This window comes from Neltuma alba, unplaced genomic scaffold (assembly GCF_004799145.2).
Source record: "Neltuma alba isolate B1F8T4 unplaced genomic scaffold, ASM479914v2 tig00010230_pilon, whole genome shotgun sequence".
In the NCBI taxonomy this organism is placed as follows: Eukaryota; Viridiplantae; Streptophyta; class Magnoliopsida; order Fabales; family Fabaceae; genus Neltuma; species Neltuma alba.
In genome coordinates this window covers 1-23,218 of record NW_021635162.1, presented here as the reverse complement: position 1 = coordinate 23,218, position 23,218 = coordinate 1, and the positions used below count along the sequence as shown (strand labels likewise).

The window sequence follows — 23,218 nt, the reverse complement described above, 5'->3', positions numbered from 1 at the left end:
TGTTTAAAAAAATTAAAAAAATGAGTGAGTAGAAATTTTTAAATCAAAATTCCTGTAATATATATAAATTTTAATCATTAAATAAAAATGTCAACATATATCAAGCAAAATTTATTTGATATTTGAAAAATTATAGCATAAATACTAAGGGTGTTCACGGACGGGATGAGACTGGGACATGTCCGTCCCGATGAACAGGTACAGGACAGGGCTTTTGTCCTATGTCTGTCTCGTTCAATGCCGGTCTCGTCAGGACTGGGACAGAACAGGGACGAGACTGGGACTTCCCGCTTCCCTTTTTAAAAAAAACTATAATTTTTTATCTAAAATTTTTTTATATTATAGTGCTTATTTTTATTGGGTTTCTAAAGATAAAAACATTATAAGAAAATATTATGTAAAAAACTCAATTATATAATATAAAAACAATACTATAAAAAAAAACGGTAACAGAAACACTATATGATGACTTTATAAATTATTTTATTGAGAAAAAATATTTTATTGAGATAATATTACAACTTAAGAGCTAAAAATCACTATAAAAATAATAATAATTATTATTATTAATAAGTAAATTAAATAATCTAATAATTATTATTAATAAATAATTTTTAAAAGAAAAAAATTTCGAGACGGGACGGGACAATCCCGTCCTGCATCCCATCCCATTCCATCCCGTCCCGAACTCACCAGTACCAGGACAGGATGATTGGGACAAGACAAATTAAACACCCCTAATAAATACTAGAACAAAACTGCCCTTTACTATTATTGTTGTCATTAATTGTCGATTAAGTGTGCTCGTGTTCATTGTTTTGTATTCAATAAGATCTCTATTCTTGCGTCACACAAACTCATATAATTTGGTCTCAATTTCACCTATTGCTTTTCTATCTTTTCTTTAATGTTTTGGTCCTAAAAATTAATCAATTCTCTCTCTTTCTTAAAAAAAATCTAAGTATCATAATATTTATATAAAATTGGAAAAATTGGAGTAAAGAACCTGGTCAACAAATAATGGGAGGGAAAGATCTAAAAGAGTGTTTGGATGGAAACTAAACTATAATTTTAAAAGTGATTTTATGATATACAAAATAAATATGTGGAGGAGTTTATTTCAATTTGTAAAAAAATAATTTTAAAAAACACTTATCATGACATCCAAACACCTTTAAATTACAGAATATGAAAGAAAAAGTGCGGAATCAGCAGAAAAAAATGCACATTGTGAAAGAAAAATTGTAAATTCTAAATCTGGTCCTTTTTCCTAATTAATTTGTTAATTAGTCAGGTCATTTCCCCCAAATTTACAAAATATGGACTTAACAGTAAGCTACAAACAATCAAGTTATGAATAGTGCAACCCATCTAAAACTTCGCACAATGCACAAAAGAAGCATTAAGTTTAAAAATACTAAAGAAAATAAAATTTTTATATACCAAACACTTTTTAGGGTATTATAAGTCACAAGCTCTTGCGATTTAAAATATTGACAAACCAAACGTCCCAGGAAGGAATAAAGCACAGGGAAAGCAGCGTTGGCTAAGTTCAAAAACTCTGAAGCTTCTACTGTGCCTTTCAACCTCTGTTTCCCTCACTTTTCTTCACTTTTGCATTGCTCAACATAGAAGAAAGAACTGATCCCCATGCACATATATACAAATAAAAAACCATACTTTTTTTTCCTTTCCCCCTTCGATTCAGCTAATCCCGTTTGGGTCTTGAGGCAACTCCTACGTTGTAAACAGAGAGCTAGAACAGCTCGTTCATATCCTATTTTAAAAATCCGAAGGCATTTCGTACCAAAAGAATGGGTCAGCTTTACGTTAGACCAATGTGAAGCTTTCCTCAAGCAGCTTCTCCATCAAATTATTCTTTGCTTAACCAAAGTGGCAGTATCAGTGTGTGAAAACTGAGAACTGAACTGTTCTTTCTGCCATCTTTTGCCTTCTTATGCTGAACATACTTTCTTGTTTCAAATAATATTTCGGTTCAGGTTCACTTGTGAAAGGTCATTTAGCTTTAGCTTCTTGTGACAGTGAGGGTAACAAGACAAGGAAATGAAGCTGGTGGTGGAGGTCATTGATGCTCACGATCTTATGCCTAAGGATGGAGAAGGATCAGCGAGTCCATTTGTGGAGGTAGAGTTTGAAAATCAGTTGAGCAGAACCAGAGCTGTTCCAAAGAATCTCAACCCCACTTGGAATCACAAGTTGATTTTTCATTTAGATCAAACCAAACCTTACAATCGCCAAACTATCGAAGTGTCGGTCTACAACGAGAGGAGGCCCATAAGTGGGAGGAACTTCCTTGGAAGGGTGAGAATTCCTTGCTCCAATATTGTGAAGGAAGGTGAGGAAGTCTATCAAGTTTTCCCGTTAGAAAAGAAATGGATTTTCTCACCTGTGAAGGGTGAGATTGGCCTGAAACTATACTTTGCATCAGAATCCAAACACAAGAAAGCTCTTTCTCCATCATTTACCGCACAAGTAGAAGAAATCTCATCTTCTCTACCACAGGTACAAGATTCCACTGCTGCTACTACATCTACTGATAATTTTCTGGAAAATAGAGGCTTCACTGAGAAAGAAATAGCAGAAGGTCCTGACATGGATGCTCCAGAAGTTGCCAAAGAGGGAGTAAACTTTGATTGTGCTGTAAATTCCTCAGTTGAAGCAGAGGCTAAGTCCAGCGGGATTGACGAAACGGTTGATGTGCCAAAGGAGGAAAGCAGAGAACCTGTGGAAGAGACAGCTCAACAGCTACACAAACACCAAGCTATGCAGCAGCCAGTTATTTCCATAAAGAAACGGCCGAGAGTTACTTCATTAACAAATGTTCACCCAGTGAGTTCTCAAGTCCATTCTCGTCAAAATGATGAGGACTTCAAAGTGAAGGACACCAATCCACAGCTCGGAAAGAGGTGGTCGTACGGTGGAATAGCAAGAGGGTGGACGCGTGGTGGTGCAAAGGGTGAGAAGTTCACAAGCACGTATGATCTAGTTGAGCAGATGTCCTATTTGTATGTTCGAGTTGTGAAAGCAAAAGAAATTACTCCTAGCTTCATGACGGGAAGCCGTGATGCTTACGTTGAAGTGAAGCTTGGAAATTACAGAGGAAGAACAAAGTGCGTTGAGAAGAAGTTGAACCCAGAGTGGGACCAAGTCTTCGCTTTCTCGAAAGAGCGGATTCAGTCCTCTGTGCTGGAAGTTTTCGTGAAGGATAAGGAAATGGTGAGGAAAGATGATTATCTTGGGAGGGTGGTTTTCGACCTTAACGAGGTACCAACCAGAGTCCCACCAGAGAGCCCATTGGCTCCTCAATGGTACAGACTTGAGGATTGGAGAGGAGAAGGGAAAATCATGGGTGACATTATGCTTGCAGTGTGGATGGGAACTCAAGCTGATGAAGCTTTTTCAGATGCCTGGCATTCAGATGCAGCCACAGTTTATGGAGAAGGTATATTCAATGTCAGGCCAAAGGTTTATGTCTCACCAAAACTGTGGTATCTTAGGGTCAACATCATCGAAGCTCAAGATGTGATTCCCAGCGACAGAAACCGCCTGCCAGAGGTTTTCGTGAAAGCCCAAGTTGGAAACCAAGTACTTAGGACCAAGATATGTTCACATCCGACAACCACTCCACTTTGGAATGAAGATTTGATTTTTGTTGTTGCGGAACCTTTTGAGGAGCACCTAGTGATTACTGTGGAGGATCATGTCCGCCCTGAGGTTCTAGGGGAGATAAACTTGCCATTGTTGCATTTTGACAAACGGCTAGACCACAGGCCGGTTCATTCTCGCTGGTTTCCTCTTGAGAAACATGGTTTTAGACTGATGGAAGGCGATAGAAGGAATGAGCTCAAGTTTGCAAGTAGAATTCACATGAGAGTTTGTCTTGAAGGCGGATATCATGTGCTAGATGAATCAGCTTTTTACACAAGCGATCAAAGACCAACATCAAGACAGCTATGGAAGCCTCCCATTGGGATTCTTGAAGTGGGTGTATTAGGAGCACAAAGCCTTCTTCCAATGAAGATGAAGGATGGACATGGCAGCACTGATGCTTATTGTGTCGCTAAGTACGGCCAGAAATGGGTCCGCACGAGGACAATTCTCAATACTTTCAATCCTAGATGGAATGAGCAATACACATGGGAGGTTTATGATCCTTGCACTGTGATAACACTGGGAGTTTTTGATAATTGCCACTTGAAAGATGGAAATTCAACCCCTGACTCACAAATCGGGAAGGTAAGAGTTCGGCTTTCAATGCTAGAAGGTAATAGGACCCACATCCATTCTTACCCACTTCTTGTCTTGCATCCACTTGGGGTTAAGAAGATGGGTGAGCTTGAACTTGCAATCAGGTTCACTACTTTCTCACTTGTCAATATGATTCAAATTTATGGCCATCCTTTGCTACCCAAGATGCATTATTTACACCCATTTACAGTGAACCAGTTAGAGAATTTAAGATACCAAGCCATGAATATAGTAGCTATGAGGCTTGGCCGAGCTGAACCCCCTTTGAGAAAGGAAGTGGTGGAGTATATGTTGGATGTGGATTCTCATTTGTGGAGCATAAGAAGAAGCAAAGCAAACTTCTTTCGAATCATGTCACTCTTATCCAGATTGATCTCAATCCAAAGATGGTTCAACGATGTTTGCCAGTGGAAGAACCCTATCACATCCATTCTGGTTCATGTTCTGTTTCTGATACTAATCTTCCACCCAGACTTGATACTTCCAACCATGTTTTTATATATATTCTTCGTTGGAATATTGAACTATAGGTCCCGTCCCAGACACCCTTCTCATATGGATCCTCAGCTATCTAGTGCAGATACTGTACAGCCAGATGAACTTGATGAGGAGTTTGATACATTCCCAACTTCAAGATCCAATGATGTGGTGAGGATGAGGTATGACAGGCTTCGAAGTATTGCAGGGAGAATTCAGACTCTGGTTGGGGACATAGCTGCACAAGGTGAGAGGATTCAGTCTTTGTGGAGCTGGAGAGACCCCAGAGCAACCACCATCTTCATCTTCTTCAGCCTTTCTGTGGCCATAGTTCTCTATGCAACACCGTTTAGATTGGTGGCTATGGCCACCGGTGTGTATTGCTTGCGCCACCCGAGGTTTAGGAGCAAGCTACCTTCTGTTCCCAGCAATTTCTTCAAGAGGCTGCCTTCGAAGACAGATAGTTTGCTGTAATGTTTATAATTCTGTCTGTAATTTGAACATAATATGTTGAGTTCCGCGTCCCTGTGAGCTAAATCGATATAATTACCCTCCAAAGTACATATTTACAGAAAGTGAGATACATAGATTTTAAGACGCCACGTGATAACTTAGCACGAACGAAATTATCTATTGTAATTTGTTTCGTCACATTACAAACCCTGAAATGGGTATCTATGTTTCGACGGATCCGTAAGCTCATAACACACGTTTCGTTTGTGATGTCACCTTTTAAAGGTGCCCAGCCAAATGAAAACAACCATTCGGCAAACTCACCAAGACTGGAAATATATAACAAATTTGTAGATTTAGTTAAGAGTTCACAAAAGCAAAATTGAAAGGAGGGAAAATCCTGGACCAGCAGGTAACCTAAAATGACAATCATATCCTTTTGAAGTCTATAGCCAAGAAAGAAAGAGTACAACTACAAGAGCAAACTTCAAGATCAAATAGGAAAATCAAAGCTAAGACTCGTATTCTCTTAGAAGACTAGCTCATGAGGCTTCATGCCAGCCTTGAGAGAAAACCTTGCCCCCAAATAAGCCTTCAAGTCTGGGACGCTCTCAATGGCTTTCAATAAGGCAGAATCCACGGTTTTCTGGTCATCCTTTTTCTCTTGGGGGATGACATTTTTCTCCTGCATTTGGAAAGAATAAAAGAAAACACAATGAAAAACGAATAAAGTGGAATGAAGTAGTAAGCTAGATCAGAAGACCAACTTAAAAAAACAATAACAAAGAATAATAAATTTAATGAACCAACCTCTTTTTCCGCCTCAAAAAACTCTCCTTCTCCCTTCTTCTTCTTCTTCTCAGCCTTCTTGGCAAAGTACTTGTCATCAAATTTCTCGACATTAACTCCAGAAATATCAACCTTTGTGGAGGTGCCGATCACATATGATTGGCTAACACGTCTCAAAGGAACTCCATTAATCTTAAATGGGCCTGAAGCAGGAAGGGCAAAAGATTAAAAACAGGCCATAGCCAGGCATAAGAATATAACTAAGAGTACCCAACCCAGAGAGTGCGAAATAGCAAGGATTGGCACAAAGAAACTACCATTAACAAAACCATAGAGAAGCTCAATTGAATTCAACACACTCATAATACACACCAATATAAATATCATTGTTTGTACACAATGGTCACTAATATAAAAGAGGCAGTGACTGAGAATGATTAGTAATACAAGATAACACAGAGAGAGAGAACATTTGAAAAACTCAAAAGAAATTTCACAAGAATAGTGTAAAAATATAAACCAAGCTCACGAAAGGATCATAGAAAATGAAGCAATGGCTACTACAGAAGCTTATCATTCAACGACTCTTCTCACAGATGGCATCAGATCATTTACCAGTAACAAGGAGCAACCCAGAAGGAAGCTGCTTCAGAAAAACGACCCTCTTTCCCTTGAATCTCCCAGCAAGAAGAATAAGCACAGTACCGGGAGTAATGCTAGCCCTACAGAGTAAAAGCAAAAGCAGACAAATATTATCATTATCATGATCAGCAAACCTATATGCCGAAAAAGCCCATACAATGCAAAAACTTGAACTTGTTAATTAAGAGATTGAAGCATATAAAATTGTTTTTGATACTGGAAAAGAAGTGACAGATAAGAGGACATGTCATCATTTATCAGCCACAGCTCACTACACGCCTCGTTCAAAGCCCGCTATACTCCATATGCCAACATACGAAAACTCTCACATTCAATATTACTCACCTGCCATTACATTTCCTAAGCTCTAAATAAACAACAACAATCACAATAACAACCATAGAAAACAAATCCACATAGAATATGAAAGGAGGAAAAAGGGGCCGAATTTTAGCCTTCATCTCAATATTAATCATCCACAACTGACATGGATAATCCTAATCCACAGCCTATATATCCCAAATCAAGAGAAAAACACCACTTAGAAACCCACATTTCTCACATTAATATTTTTTTGACAAAAGCAATAACACAAAGGATATCAAATCAAACCAAAATATCGAAACCACCGCCACAATCAAACACAGACAAATCAATGATCCTAAGAGATAATACAAGGGGTGCGAAAAGCACCTGAGTTTAGTAGGCTTCGGCTTGTGCTTGTTGACCAAGGGCTTCTTGACATCTTCGGCAGGGTAAAACTTGGGAGGTTTCTCCACAGGAGCTTCAGGCTTGGGCTTGGGATCGTGACGAGGGAAAACGCCACCATTTTTGGCCTTGATAGCCCAGAGGCCTCTCTTATGGTACATCTTCGACCTCGAGTACTTACCAATCCCTCTAATCAATTCGGGATTTCGGCTCACCTTTGGTGTTCTCTGCTTGGGAGCCATTGCAACTGCTTCAGCCGCTTCCTTCTTCTTCCACCTGCAATAACCTTCAGCACTGCGGGAATGGGAGTCGCTTTAGTTGTCGTGTCAAGGATATATATCGCCTTTGCATCGCTAGGGTTTTGTGCGAGCGGACTCGACCGGGTTGGGCTTTTTGAAACACAACCACATACATTTTTAGATCCGGCCCAATTTTTCCCGGGTCATATGTTACTCCTAAACTGTTCATCACTCTGAGCCCAGCCCAATTGTTCTTGGTCCCTTGACTGTTGATAATATGTTAATGAATTTTGGATGAAACGACCAATATTTTATATATATATATATATATATATTACATTTTAGATTAGATTTTGTAAATAATTACTAATAATTGATTTTTTTTGGCTGAGATGAAAGTGAAAAATATTTTTCATCCTTTTGTATTAATATATTTGATATTTTTAAAGTTTATAATTCTTAATTTTTATTTTTTGATAAAAGATATGGCATTTTATAACCGAATCTTTATTTTGTTCTCAAAATAGATAAGGATAATATATTTTATAGGCAATGACGAAATGCTATAACCCAGATTAACACAATTTGCATAGCATAATTGGAAATTGAATTTGAAATTTGAAATTTGAAGTGGTCATTGTCATTATCAGGTTTTGCTGTATGTTTAGTTTAGCTTATTTTAAGTAATTTTATGTTTTATGCAGTAAATATGTTTAAGAAATTTTTTCTCATAAAGTACAAAATCATATTGTGAGGAATGTTAAAACCATCATTCGCTTCAAACCATTCTTGGCTTTACCATTTCGAACAAATGCATTTTATGGATTGAATTTTGTTTTTTTTTTTTTTGGTTCTTACAACCTCGAAAACTCTCTTGTATAGCTCTTTGATTTGTGTCTTATCAAAACGAGGTCCAAGAATGTCTGTTATATTGTTTGTGTGTTTTACAGTATCTGGACCCAAATGCAAACAAAGAAAAGCTACTTGATGATCTTTGAAGAAACAGAATTTCTGTATTGCTTAATAGTCAAAGCATATTGCTTTTCTTTATTCATCTACTTAGAAGAAGAAGGAGGAGGAGAAGAAGAAAAGGATATGAAATGAGTTTTATAAAGAAAAGAACACGAGAATCAACGAAATGAATATCAAAGCAAGCCATCAGATTTTGCAGGCATCCTCCTCAGGAAATTCTGTGGCACAGCTGGTATGTCAAACCGAAACCTCGGAGGTCTCAACAAGTAAGTCACCTGAACAAAGAAGATAACCTTAAAAGTAAAGAACCAACACAGAATCCCACCAGACAAACAGAAAATCATAAACAGAGCTGTCGCTCTCGGGTCTCTCCAACTCAACAGTGATTGAATCCTCTCTCCCTGAGTCGCCAAATCACCCATCACAGCAAGCAACCTCCCAGCAATCCCTCTCAGCCGATCATACCTGTTTCTCAGGTGTTCACCGCTGAATTTCGATGGCAATGGATCAAACTCTTCTTCTAGTTCTTCAGCCGTCGCTGTGTCAGCATGAGACAGCTTAATATCCATATGGGTCGGAAGTCTCGGCCGTTTTGGATATCGCCAGATTCCTATTCCGACAAGCAAGGAAAACATCAGGGGAAGGATTGTTCCTGGGATGAAGATGACTAAAAGGAAGATGAAGTAAGCAGTGATTGTCTTCACTGAGCTTTTCCAGGTACGAATCTCATGTAATTGTTTGCAGACATAAACTATACCACTCAGAAGGCTAAATAGTCTCTGAATTTGAGCTCTTCCTTTTCTCATACTCCAAAAGTTTGCTCTCACATCAAGCATGTATTCCACAACCTCTCTCTTCAAAGGTGGTTCAGCTCTGCTTAGTCTCAATGAGGTAATAACAGCAGCTTGGTTTCTTAAACTATCAAGCTGAAATACTGATAATGGGTTGACGTAATGCATTTTTGGAAGCAGAGGTTGTGTATAGGTTTGCAGAACATTAAGTAAAGATGGGCAAGAGAATCTCACAGCCAACTGAATTTCTCCCATTTTTATGGCTCCTTGAGGCTGCAAGTTTATGAGTGGGTAAAAGTGGGTGTACACTCTATCTGTCTCAAGTGTTGAGAGTCTAATTCTCACCTTTCCAATTTTCTTATCCACTGGTGCTTCCCCATTCTTTTCTGTTCGCAGATGGCCATTGTCAAATACTGCTATTGTTATGACTGTGCAAGGATCAAAAACTTCCCAAGTATATTGCTCATTCCACTTGGGAGAGAGACTATCAACTATAGTCCTTGTTCTAACCCATTTGGGCCCATACTTCGCAACACAATAAGCATCAGTTTTGTTGTCCTTTTTATTGGTGATAGCCCAATAGCATTTAGAATGCCCAATTCTAAAACTCCAATCCCTGGTTTGCTCAGTTTCTTAGATGCTGGCCTGAGATCACTACTATATTGTGTGGCCTCATCAAGAACATGGTACCCACCATCCAAGGAGACCCTCATGTTAAGCTTAGTTGAAAACTTAACTTGCTCTTTTTGTTCTTGTTGACATTCATTAACCTTATTAGTTTTCTCACACCCCTCATGAACCTTCTTGGGCTGTTCAAGGTTGTACCATTTGCTAGAAGGTGGTGCAGCATCTATTCTTTGCTCTACATTCTTCAATGGAACCACGCAAATTCCCAATTTTTCATGCTTGCAAGAGCTCGAATTCCCCTGCTCTAAGCTCAGAACCAAAGACTCATCAAAAGGTTCTACTGCAACAAACATTAGATCCTCGTTCCAAACGGGGTTAGGACTAATCTTCAATGGACGGCTTCTGAGAGCAAGATTCCCAAGAATAGCTTGAATGAAGATTTCTGAGTTATCATTCTTTTTGGTTACTAGCAAATCCTGAGCTTGAATCACATTCACTCTTAAATACCATAGCCGAGGAGAAATATACACTTTTGATCGAGTATAAGCAATATTATCACAGATAGTGGATGTTGCTACATCTGAGTGATAAGCATCGGGAAAAGCTTCATCTGCTTGAGTTCCCATCCAAATAGATAGCATTAATTCTTCTTTAAGCTTCACTCCTTTTTTATCTTCAAGTCTATACCATTGTGGGGCTAATGGACTATCTGGTGGAACTCTCATAGGAATATCAGATACACTGAATAAAACTCGACCCAGAGTTTCATTGGTACCATTTACTTTATCATTCACCATAATTTCTAGAACTGGTTCCTGAATTCGATCTTTTGCAAAAGCAAAGACTTGGTTCCATTCTGGATTTGAAGTTTTTTGAAAAATTCGAGTTGTTCCTATGAAACTTCCAAGCTTCACTTCAACATAGGGATTGGAAGTGTTAGATTTAGTGGCACTTGGCAAGTTTCTAGCTTTAACCACTCTCACAAAGAGAAAGTGCATTTGCTCTACGAGGTCAAAGGCAGTGGGAAGCCTGTCTCCACTCATGACCCTTCCGGCAGCAATGTTTGGGGTTGTTTCTTTAAGGGAGTAATCCTCATGTGGCTTCTTTTGATTTTGATTAGCCATTGTTTGTACTGCAATAATAGGCTGAAAATGTAATAGATATTCTCTTAGATTGTTCCAAAAACGTTCTGGCATATCATAGACATGAATAAGAGATTCATCGGGACATAATATTTCAACATTCAACATGTTGAAGCATACTTCTAACAAATCACAGATATTGAAATAAGCCATTATAATAAGTCAAATACTGACATTCTCTTAATCCCCTCAAACAGCAAATAAGGAGAGATCAAGTGTTTGACTAAAATCAGCAAAAAGTAAACATATCAATCGAGGAGAAATAACATAAATAACCATGTATGATAACTACAGATACTCGAAACAAAATTCACATGACGAAGTTTATTGTCTTTTCTTTTATTTTTCTTCCTTTTTGTCCCTGTAAAATATGATTCATTATCTCTGTAATGCAACAAAAACCAACTAATTAGATGTGCAAAATTCATTATAATTATAGTAACTGTGAAAGCAGGGTTCATGCAAATTTTGAAGTGGCTACAATACATGCACGTATCTGGAGATTATCCCATTCCAATCATCACTAAGCTTCAAGGTTTACAGACAGAGATGAAAACTCAGGCAATAGCTTCATTTCATTTCGTGAAATTTCATGGACAACAGAGTAGAAATTTAAAAAAAAAAAAAAATAGCAGCATTAGTCACTACGTGAAAGATTTCTAGAAGAGGGGTTCAACCTGAGGGACGAGACGCGATAGACGCAATGTGAATAGTAAGAAGAAGCCTGAAACAGGGGAAACAGAGCAACCTTAAGAGAGCACTTGAGACAGAGATTTTCTTTAATGCCTATTTCAATGGGAAATAAGTATTGGGTCTGCACATGATCTTCAATTAAAAATCCATTCCTTGTGGCAATCAATGTGGAAAATTGAGGAGGGTTCTTCTGTGTGTATCATAACAGGTAACAGAGAGAGAGAGAGAGAGAGAGAGGATGATACGAGAAGTTAACTTCTGTGGCCCGCGTCTCCTTTACCGTTTGCCTTTAAAATTTCTCAGACGTAACTGTCGTCGTAAATGCGCATGAAATGAAAACTTCATTTTGGTTAACTGATTTTTTCTTGGGTTTTGTGTTGTATGAACGATGATGAATTTCATGACTTGAAAATTAATGCCATGTTTGGGTTGAGAGAAAATCAACCTAGGAGATGAGACGAGAGAATTTTAAATTTTAAGACGAACATCAATGTTTAATAACCGATATGATCATAAGCTTTTATGAGGGATTATTCTGCTTTTTGGATATATAATAACTGACAAGCATGCGCTGGTATGCATCATGATTGGATTGAGATAAAGTAAGTGTGGTAACGCTTCTCCTAATTAAGTTAAAAGCAGAGATTATTGTCGATTTTGTACCAAGAATTTATCTTACGTTAATTTCACCGGATGTCCCTGGAGGGACATTATGTTTTGTCCAAACTCCAAACTTTCTACTTGTTCAAATATAGTAACATTATCAATTAAATTAATTGAAACTAATGACATGTCTCATGAGCTAAATCAGTTTCAGTGTGAAGAGAAAGAGAGGGAAAAAAACAGTTTTAGTGATTGCTTTTCTTAATAATCATTTTCTTCCTTGCCTATAGTTTGTATACTTAATTTTCTTGTTAATCTTCTTTCTACATTCGGCATATTAGTTGTCAGAGCTCATTTAAATTAAATTAACCTCTTATGAAGTCTGGACTGTAAACTATACCAATGTTCTTCATGTCCTTTGTAATGTTGGTGAGCTCTGAAAAAAATTACTCAAGTACCTTCCCCCCCCCCCCCCCACAGGGCGAAAACAACTTGGTGGTTGTTGCGAATGTCACAGAGTCACACCAAAAAAACAAAAACATAGTTAAAGGCCGATGTTTTTGACATCGTAGCATCTCACTTTGCATATATGCTCATACGTTGGCTTCTTTCTTTGTTTTGATGCTAAATTATTATTACATGCCTTCTCTGGTGGAAGCAAGCCAGATAAAGAAAGTGACAAACTTTTTGAAAGCTTTTTCCATGGATGAATTGCTGGGAAGATAAAACGCCATAAATAGTGGATCTTCATTCTGAAGTGAGCTACACCAGCAATCATTTCAGGCAACAAGAGCTTCAATCTTGTCTTCAATGTAGGCTTCATTGTCCTCCAGACGACCTTTGATTGTGTCTTTCTCCCAACGGATCAATGTCGGTACGGATGTGAGCTTGAACCTTGAATCCTCCCTCCATGGATTCTGAGGGTTCTTCCATGCTGGTATGTCTCCTACATAAGTCCTCAACAGTGCAATATCATCCGATGCAGATTCCAGCTTTTTGTAGATCACAGGCTCAGCCCTGGAGCAGTCTGTGAACCAAAACAAAAAAAGAGCCAAACAGAAACAAGTCATTTTTGGGTTTTGCTAAATGAGTTCTAACTAGTTTAGGACTGGTTTGGGAGGATGGAGACAAATCAGACAATAACTAAAAACTATTTTTGGATGATTGCAGGTAACAGGTAATGAAGGGGGTGGGTTGAGATGGATTCTCAAGCCACTGATTTACTTTTCAATTCCACACTCGAATTTCAAAACTTCAGTTTCAATTACTAGTTTTTCCTTTATCAGTTATCACACACAATCCATTCTCATTTTCTTCTATGAGTAAAAGTTTATAAATCTTCGCCAACGAAGGAAGACAATTATGAACCAGCTAGGTCTGCAGACCAATGATCAGAAACATAATAGTACAACAGCCGGTCCTGCTACCATCTCCTTCGAACCTCAATTCTCCACCAATCTCTTCCCAGGTTGGGTAACTTCATGAAGAGTTTCACCTCTCTAAGTGGAGTTTTCCCACAATAAGATATATTTCACAATTCTCGCTTCAGATTTTTGTTTACGGATACGAAAATCTCAAAGTGGTCATTGAATTGTTCATCAAAAGATGAGTTAGGCTACTCAAAACATTTCATTAAATGCGCGCCGTAATGCTCTAAACAAACAGATACACTATCACTACAATAACGCAGAATTCCATATTTCTTCCAGAAAATTCACCAGATCTGAGAATAACGGGTGAACTTCTACAAAAAAACTCAACAAAATGGGAAACGATAACACAGAGAAACATGTATGATCTACGGAGATTCGAAAGCAGTTCAAGAACCACAATAATACCAGGGCAAATGCTAAGGGAGGTAGCAGGGTCTTTGTCGACCAGGAAGAGGATTAGATTGAGCTTGTTCTTCGGCGCATCTGAACGAAACTCCTCGAAGACTTCAGCGAAGCTTGCAATCGTGGCATCGGAAATCTTCAGCGGCATTTTCCCGCTTATCTGCGACTCTGCAACCAAGAGTAGGATAACTTTCTGGCGGCGACAACGATAATTCGGTCGCCATTATATATGCAAGATTCGGGCAGCTTGGGCGCAGCATTATGCCACCAAACTCATTTTGAATAATATAATGAACCACTCAATGCGTATGAGTTGGGTGTGTCCAAGTTCATCTTCGAAAATATATTTTAATGGAAATCAGGGCCAACATGTTTATGCAGCCCCTTTCCAAGACGGGAGTAAAGCTAACTCTGACCCGTAACTTAGCCAATTGCCAGATTCTAATAACATATTCAAATATATAGAAATCTCACAGCTCAAAGACGTAGCGAGAGACTCTGAAGTACTTCTCACCATTTCAAGATGTTTTGGAGCAAAGATCCACAAGATTCATGATCTAACTTGGGGGGGAAACAACTAAAAACAGAAAACACGTTAAGAAGAAAACATGTTAAGAAATCTTATTATCAGTGTGTAAACACAATGATAACAATTGGAATGACCTTCGCGCTCTCACTTAAAAGATATGGATATTAGTACAAAGGAAAGAGGCACCTACCTTCCCTCTAGGAACTAAGAAACAGACTACTCACAAGAAAAAACTACATTCCGGGTCTTTTTCTTCCTAAGTCAGACGCATCGGTATCGTTTGATGCGGAGTATTGAAACCGAGGGTAAGAATTGTGATTGTGATTGAAAAAATATATTTAAAAAGTGTCTAGTATGAGCAACAACGAATTAGACAAATCCATATACGTGGGATTAGAGAATACCATAGAAGAATGTGATATTTTCCAATCTCACTTATATGAGATTGTCTAATCCCATATAATAAGAAATTATTCGTACTAAACATTTTTAATTTTTTTTTAATCTTAATCTCAATCTTTATTCCTTGTTTTTAATGCTCTGTACCAAATGTAAGAATCGTTCCTCTTGCATTGTGTTTAATTAATAGCTTTAGAGATAATTAAGAGGTAAGAGAGTGTCCTCTATGTCAGCCACCATGTTCTGCTACTTCGAGCCTAACAGCTTCATCTTCTTTTCATCGAAGAAGATGAAACCAATAAGGGGCATGCAGTGGAAGCGGGTTCTTTAACGCTGAGAACACAGAGGCTCGGAAATATGAAGCCTCCATTGATGTTTCTTACTTCCCTGTTCATTCTCAGCCTTCTCGCCTGTAGCTGCTATATATGTGTGCGCGCATGTTTCTTGAGTTAATTTCATTGGATGTCCCTGGAGGGGCATTATGTCTTGTCCAAACCTTATACGTACGTGGTCCAAAATACTAATAATATCAATTAAATTAATTAAAACTAATGACGCGTCACATGAGCTAAACCAGTTGTAGTGGATGCAAAAAAAAAAAAAGAACAACGAAAGTTTGATTGCTTTTGTTAATAGTCGTTTTTGTCCTTGCCTCTCTGTTCATATAGTCAAGTTTCTTTCTTCATTCGAGAATATTAGTTGTACGAGCTCATTTGAATTAACCTCGTGTGAAGCACTACTTCTCATTCTTAATATAAAAATTAAATATCTAATTTAAAGATATTACAAAAATTAGTTAAGTTAATTATTTGTAACAAATATATATTAACTTTTCTAACTAACCTCTTTAATTATGTGTATTAAAATTACCTTCTAATAAAAACACTATATAATCAATAGGAATATTTTAAAAAACAATTATAAATTAAAAAGATAAAGTAAATTAAAATCTTATATTTATGATTAAATCTATTCTACCCGCAATTTAGTTATCAACGGTATAAATTTCTTCCTCATGAAATTTTCATATTATGCATTCAAATTAACTATTAATTTGTATTTTTCTTAATACTTGAAATTAGACTAAAGTATGAGTATAACCATTTTCCTTAAAAAAGTATGTGTATGTTTTCCCACCTAGAACCAACTCAAGTGGCAAGGATAATGGCTCAAAATCTCTTGTAAAACCCAAGACAAAGAAATAAATCAATGCATATTTTAAATTATACAAAAGATATAATTTACTCAAAATATTAATTATCATCCAGTAAATCCAAGGGAAGACTTCACAATGCATCTGAACATATCATATACTCATGTCAAGCTGTGTCTTAGTACACGTCCTTCTTAGACGAAGCTACAAGGATGCAGGGGGTTCATTCACTAGCATTTAACATCTTATTTTTATTCTATGATCTGCAGGCGAAGCTCTAGACGTAGGATAATAGGACGGATGAATTGCTGGGAAGATAGCGCCACAACTAGTAGTTCTTACATACTGAATCGAGCTACCCTTGCGATCATTTCAGGCAAGAAGAGCTTCAATCTTGTCTTCAATGTGGGCTTCATTGTCCTCCAGACGACCTTTGATTGTGTCATTCTCCCAACGGATCAAAGTCGGCACGTCAGCGATCTTGAACCTTGAGTCCACCCTCCATGGATGCTGAGGGTTACTCCATGTTGGTCTGTCTCCTACATAAGCCCTCAACAGTGCAATATCATCTGTTGCAGCTTCCAGCTTTTTGTAGATCACAGGCTCAGCCGTCACACAGTCTGTGAACGAAAAAAGAGCCAAACAGAAACAAGTCATTTTTGGGTTTCGTTAAAAGAGTTCTAACTAGTTTAGGACTGGTTTGTGAGGATAGGGACAATAACTCAAAACTATTGTTGGGTGATTGCAGGTGACGAGTAATGCAGTGGATGGGTTCTCAAGCCACTCCTACATTTCAATTTCATACTTCAATTTGAAAACTTCAATTTCAATTACTAGTTCTTCTCTTCTCACCCATGATTCACTCTCCTTTTCTTTCATGACTAAAAGTTTGTGAATATCCACCAACGTAGAAAGAAAATTATGAATCAGCCAGGTCTGCAGAGCAAAGATCAGAAACATAGTAGTATAATAGCCAGTCTTACCACCCTCTTCTTCAAACCTCAATTCGCCAACAAGCGCTTCCCACTATTTAATGAAGGTTGGGTAATTTCACCTCTGTGGAGCTTTCCCACAGTAAGATGTATTTCACAATTCGCGCCCAGTTTTTTGTTTACTAATAAGAAATCTAAAAGTTCTCATCGAATTATCCCTCAACAGCTTTCAGATAGGCTACCGAAAACATTTCATTAAATGTGCCCTACTGCTCCAAACAAACAGGTACAATATGAATATAATCTTGCAGAATTCCAGAAGTCCCCCAAAAAGTCGCCATATCTGGGAACTAGGGGCAAGCTTCCACGGAAAACTGAAAAATGGGAAAAGATAACACAGAGAAGCAAGCATGATCTACGGAGATTCGAAAGCAGTTCAAGAACCACAACAATACCAGGGCACCAGCTGAGAGAGGTAGCAGGGTCTTTGTCGGCCAGGAAGACGATTAGATTGGCCTTGTTCTTCGGCGCCTCTGATCGAAACTGCTCGAAGACTCCATCGAAGCTCGAAACCGTGGCATCAAAGAGCTTCAGCGGCATTTTTCCTATTGTCTTCCGCAACTTCACAACCAGGAATAGGGAACCTTTCTGGCGGGGACGAGGATCATTTACGCGCCATTATATGCAAGGATTCTCTTGGATTGGAAAACGGGTCGGATCATCATGAGATTACCGGGGCTCAGTTTGATTCCTTTTCCAATTTTTCTTTGTAGAAGTTAATGTTATCTTTGCTTCTAAAATTTAATTTAATTTTTTATTTTATATTTTAGTTTCTAAAATTTGAAATTAAGAATTTTGGTCTTTTAGATTTAACTTCATTTTCGTTTTGGTCAGTGAAATTTTACCTCTAACTTACAAATCAAAACTAAAATAAGGTTAAATTTTAAGAATTAAAAATAATATTAATAATTATGGTATTAATAAAAATTATTTTTTAAAAATTATTAGGGCCACACAACTCTAAATCATGAACCAATGATTATTTTACCAACAAACTTATTTTTTTTTTTGCCAGAAATACCAACAGACTGGTAGTTGAATGACATAGAAGGTCCTTGATAAATAAAAGTCTGGTTGATATTATTTCTTATCAATATAAAAATCACGTCAATAATGCGAGGGTCCGCTCCAATTAAATGTGATTCATGTGATACCTTCATCTGATGTGATAGTAATATACCACAATTTTTGCTGGTTAAAAAAAACCACAATTATGAAATAGTTTACAAATAATTTTTTAATTATAATTTACGAAATACAAGATAAATACGTGAGAGGAGTTTTATCTCAACTGATATGAAATATGCTTATAAGTATTTTCATTGCTATCCCAAACAAGCCCTTAATCATAATATCAATCATTAATATAAGAGTTAGATAACTAATCTAAGAAGATAAGAAAATTAGTTAAGTTGGTTATTTGTTATAAGTTTGTATTGGTCTTTCTAAACCATCATATTTAATCATAAATCATCCTTTTCAATCATATACATTGAATGATTCGAATTATTTCTTGGTATGAAACCCTTACAATTAAAAAAATGAAAACTAAAACAGATTGAGATCTTATGTTTAAAGCAAATCCCACCTAATTTTTATAATACCTTTGATTCTAATTATAAGAACCAGTTAACTAATTGAGAAAATTAAAGAATAAGTTAAGTTAGTTATTTGAATTAAATAGGTGTTGTTTTTGTTAAAATATTCTTATAATAAAATGTATTAGCTAGAATTACTATTGTTAGAAAGACTAATTTAAAAAAAATACATAAATATGAAAAAAATGAATTGAGATCTTATATTTAGAATCAAAATAAAAATTAAATAAGATTTTATATTAAGTAACGGACTAGCATTAAGAATCAATACAAAAGGATTGATAGATGATTGGATGAGTCGTCCATAAACTTGAGGAGAGAACTTTTACACATTCGCAGTAGGGGATCTAAACACATCAGCACTTTCTCCGGCGAAAAAACCGAGCGAAAAAACACAGCAGCATTTTGACTTCAATATTATCTTAATTATTAATAAATTAATACTAGTAAAATTGAAATTAAGATGAGCTAGAACCAAAAAGTGTATATAAGCTTACTATACGGTATTTTTTAAAATTCTTTTTTTAAGTTCATATCGAGTGACGAGTAGATCGTAATTTAAAAAGGGTAGGATATGAAAATTAACACTGATTATGATTTTAAACGCGGCTTCTGCTTTTCTCTTATGCTCAAAATTAACTACTCTTTTAATTTTAAATATAAGATTTTTGTTGTGGTGTGTATATAGGTTTTATATTTAAGACCGGAGAAATAGAAAATATCTCAAGGTGTTAACTATCACATATTGAGTATTATTGAGAAAATATTTTAAAATATTGCAATTAATTTAGAATATTAGATCACACTGAAAAAAGTATTCTGGGGTGCTGGATTTTTTTTTTTTTTGGGGAAAAAATGGCAAAGCATTAACCTGTGTCTTGTTTTCACCCTCCATTCATCCCTCGTCGCATTTTCGGGTGCTCACCGTTGAAACGACAATGTTTGGGTTAGTGGCAACCTGCCCCTTCTCTGCCCTTTCACTTGAACCCTCTCCTTGTCTTCTTCCCCAGATTTACGGCATCCTCGACTCCCACCCTTGCGCCTATCTCCAACGAATTCATGAGAGTGGATGTCCTCAGCGAACAATGAAAATTGAAAACAACCGACGGAGTTAAAAAAGGTGCACGTGGAAGCTCCGGGCAGGTTGGCCCCCCGTGTTGACTTTTACGATTTTAAACTAATATTATTTCTAAGATCTATTTAATTAATTTAATTAAATTAAAAAAATTAGATAAATTAATTAATTATAAGAAGTATAACATGTTTTTTTTAAAATATCATGATCATCTTTTTTAATATCCTCCCTCTATTTTCTCCTTAATTATGATTGGGATAGTATCAATAGAAGTAATTTAGAAAAAATTAATAAATATGAAAAAATATGTCTTATATTTAAGATTAAAATCAACTTAATAATTAGGTCGTATATTAAAAACTGGATGAATACTTTATTTGAATGAGGGCAAAAACAAAGGATAGAAAGAGAAAAATTAAAAAATATATTTTTTATTTGGCCAAAAAAATCTTTTCCCCACCTCGTATTTGGATTAGTAAAGGGGGAAAAACACATAAAAATTGACTATTTTTGTATCATATATATTTGTGATTGCATGCAATAGAGGGTGAGTCTCAGAACAACTGTAAGCTTGCTGAAACAAGGGGTTACGAATTTAGATGTTAAAAACAGTTTCTTCTTTGTGAGGATAAGGATGTCGCTTATTAGATTCCATGTGAGGGAGCCTTAACAAGAGGTCACGAATTTAAATTTTAAAAGCAGGTTCTTTAACGCTGAGACACAGAGAGATTCAGAAATCTGAAGCTCCCATTGTTGTTTCTTACGTTCCTGTCCATTCTCAGCCTTCTCGCTTGTAGCTGCCATATATGCATCTCGTGTGGATTTCATCCGATGTCCCTAGAGGGACATTATGTCCTGTCCAAACCTTCTACATGGTCCAAAATACTAACAATATCAGTTAAATTAATTAAAATTAATGACACCTCACATGAGCTAAACCAGTTTTAGTAGGAGGCAAAAGGGGGGAAAAAAAGTTTTAGTGATTGCTTCTGTTAGTAAGAGTCATTTTTGTCCTTGCCTCTTTGTTCATAGCACCCAAGAAACCGAAGTGTTGAGCTTGTGGTTTTTTTAATATTCCTGATAGCTCTAAGGGCATATGCTCATGCATTGGCTTCTATGCTTTGATGCTCAGTTATTTTATATGCCTTCTCTGGTCGAGGAATCCTGATAAAGACAGTGACAACTTTTTTGAAAGCTTTTTCCTTTTGAGGGCATCCCATCTTATTTATTCATCATTCCGTCCTAGTTAATGTCCCTTAATGTCCTTACCTGCAATTTAGCTATCTACGTTATATAGTTCTTCCCCATGAAACTGTTATATTATGCGCTCAAATTAACCATTGATTTTTGTTTTATTTTCATACATACTTGAAATTAGACTGAAATGTGAGTATATCTTTTTTCCTTAAAAAAAGTGAATGTATGTTTTACCACAATTAACTCAAGTGGCAATGATAATGGCTCAAAATCTCTTGTAAAACCCAAAAAAAAAAAATGAATGCACATTTTTAAAATATGAGAAGGACATATAATTTACTCAAGATAATAATTATCATCTAATAAACCCAATAGTGAATTTCACATTGCATCCCAACATATCCTATCCTCATATTCATATGAAGCTACTCGGATGTTGGGGGTTCACTCACCAGTACTCAACATCTTATTCTATGATCTGCAGACAAAGCTAACACAACTAGTAGCTCTCACATACTGAAGCAAGCTACATCAGCAATCATTTCAGGCAACAAGAGCTTCGATCTTGTGTTCAATGTGGGCTTCATTGTCCTCCAGACGACCTTTGATTGTGTCATTCTCCCAACGGACCAACGTCGGCACCCCAGTGAGCTTGAACCTTGAGTCCACCCTCCATGGATGCTGAGGGTTCCTCCATGTTGGTCTGTCTCCTACATAAGCCCTCAATAGCGCAATATCATCCGATGCAGCTTCCAGCTTTTTGTAGATCACAGGCTCTGCCCTCACACAGTCTATAAACAAAAAAAGAGCCGAACAGAAACAAGTCATTTTGGTTTACTAAATGAGTTCTAACTAGTTTAGGATATGGACAATAACTCAAACTATTGTTGGGCCATTGCAAGTGACAAGAAATGCAGTGGATGGGTTAAGATGGGTTCTCACGCCATTACTACATTTCAATTTCATACTCCAATTTGAAAACTTCAATTTCAATCACTAGTTCTTCTCTTATCAACCATGATTCACTCTCCTTTTCTTTCGTGACTGAAAGTTTTTGAATATTCACCAACGCAGAAAGAAAATTACGAATCAGCCAGGTCTGCAGACCAAAGATCAGAAACATAGTAGTACAATAGCCAATCTTACTACCCTCTTCTTCAAACTTCAATTCTCCAACAAGCTCTTCCCACGTTTTGGTTTGAATGGTGATGAAGGTTGGGTAATTTAATGAAGAGTTTCACCTCTCTAAGTGGAGCTTTCCCACAGTAAGAAATATTTCACAATTCTCGCCCAGTCTTTTGTTTACCGATGCGAAAATCTCAAAGTGCTAACCGAATTATCCCTCAAAAGTTTTTCATTTAGGCTACCCAACCCTAATGCTCCAAACAAACAGGTATATTATGAATACAATCTTGCAGAATTTCACATTTCCTCAAAAAATTCACCATATCTGAGAATAACGGGTCAGCATCTACGAAAAACTTAAAATTGGGAAAAGATAACACAGAGAAGCAAGCATGATCTATGGAGATTCGAAAGCAGTTCAAGAACCACAACAATACCAGGGCACCAGCTGAGAGAGGTAGCAGGGTCTTTGTCGGCCAGGAAGACGATTAGATTGGCCTTGTTCTTCGGCGCCTCTGATCGAAACTGCTCGAAGACTCCATCGAAGCTCGAAACCGTGGCATCAAAGAGCTTCAGCGGCATTTTTCCAATTATCTGCGACTCCACAGCCAAGAAGAGGGAACCTTTCTGGCGGAGCCGGGGATAAATTGCACGCCATCATATGCGAGGATTCTCTTGGATTGGAAACGGGTCGGATCATCATGAGATTACCGGGTTCAGTTTGATGTTGGTTCCAAATTTAAAAAAGTATTTTTAAAATCCTAAAAGGCCACACAACTTTAATGTGACGAGTCAAGTATTATTTTGACAATGAAAACTTCTCAGCCGCTGGATAAAAATCTAGTAGATATTGTTGCTTGTCCAATATATAACCGTAAAAACACAAAAAAGCTGGGGGCGCTAATTTTAG

The 23,218-nt window shown here is 37.0% G+C and overlaps 5 protein-coding genes and 1 pseudogene across 5 annotated transcripts; 1 reads left to right on the top strand and 5 right to left on the bottom strand.

Moving 5' to 3' along the window:
* Positions 1–2,021: 2,021 nt before the first annotated feature.
* LOC114755076 (FT-interacting protein 1-like) lies at positions 2,022–5,581 on the top strand. The gene has a single exon (XM_028943943.1). It carries the CDS (start codon positions 2,065–2,067, stop codon positions 5,218–5,220), a length of 3,156 nt encoding a protein of 1,051 aa, XP_028799776.1. The 5' UTR covers positions 2,022–2,064; the 3' UTR covers positions 5,221–5,581.
* LOC114755078 (60S ribosomal protein L6) lies at positions 5,536–7,649 on the bottom strand. The gene is made up of 4 exons (XM_028943945.1): positions 7,324–7,649; positions 6,604–6,710; positions 6,010–6,191; positions 5,536–5,884 (listed from the first exon to the last, which is right to left on the bottom strand). The coding sequence occupies exons 1-4, from the start codon at positions 7,578–7,580 to the stop codon at positions 5,729–5,731; spliced, it is 702 nt and encodes a 233-aa protein (XP_028799778.1). The 5' UTR covers positions 7,581–7,649; the 3' UTR covers positions 5,536–5,728.
* Positions 7,650–8,722: 1,073 nt separating this feature from the next.
* On the bottom strand, positions 8,723–11,091 carry LOC114755075 (FT-interacting protein 3-like; annotated as a pseudogene).
* Positions 11,092–13,172: 2,081 nt separating this feature from the next.
* Positions 13,173–14,490, bottom strand: LOC114755072 (thioredoxin-like protein Clot). The gene is made up of 2 exons (XM_028943940.1): positions 14,244–14,490; positions 13,173–13,432 (listed from the first exon to the last, which is right to left on the bottom strand). Exons 1-2 carry the CDS (start codon positions 14,386–14,388, stop codon positions 13,185–13,187), a joined length of 393 nt encoding a protein of 130 aa, XP_028799773.1. The 5' UTR covers positions 14,389–14,490; the 3' UTR covers positions 13,173–13,184.
* A 2,200-nt stretch (positions 14,491–16,690) lies between these two features.
* Positions 16,691–17,909, bottom strand: LOC114755083 (thioredoxin-like protein Clot). Its single transcript, XM_028943950.1, has 2 exons — positions 17,709–17,909; positions 16,691–16,941 (listed from the first exon to the last, which is right to left on the bottom strand). Exons 1-2 carry the CDS (start codon positions 17,851–17,853, stop codon positions 16,694–16,696), a joined length of 393 nt encoding a protein of 130 aa, XP_028799783.1. The 5' UTR covers positions 17,854–17,909; the 3' UTR covers positions 16,691–16,693.
* Positions 17,910–21,518: 3,609 nt separating this feature from the next.
* On the bottom strand, positions 21,519–22,942 carry LOC114755082 (thioredoxin-like protein Clot). Its single transcript, XM_028943949.1, has 2 exons — positions 22,746–22,942; positions 21,519–21,974 (listed from the first exon to the last, which is right to left on the bottom strand). Exons 1-2 carry the CDS (start codon positions 22,888–22,890, stop codon positions 21,727–21,729), a joined length of 393 nt encoding a protein of 130 aa, XP_028799782.1. The 5' UTR covers positions 22,891–22,942; the 3' UTR covers positions 21,519–21,726.
* Positions 22,943–23,218: the final 276 nt, after the last annotated feature.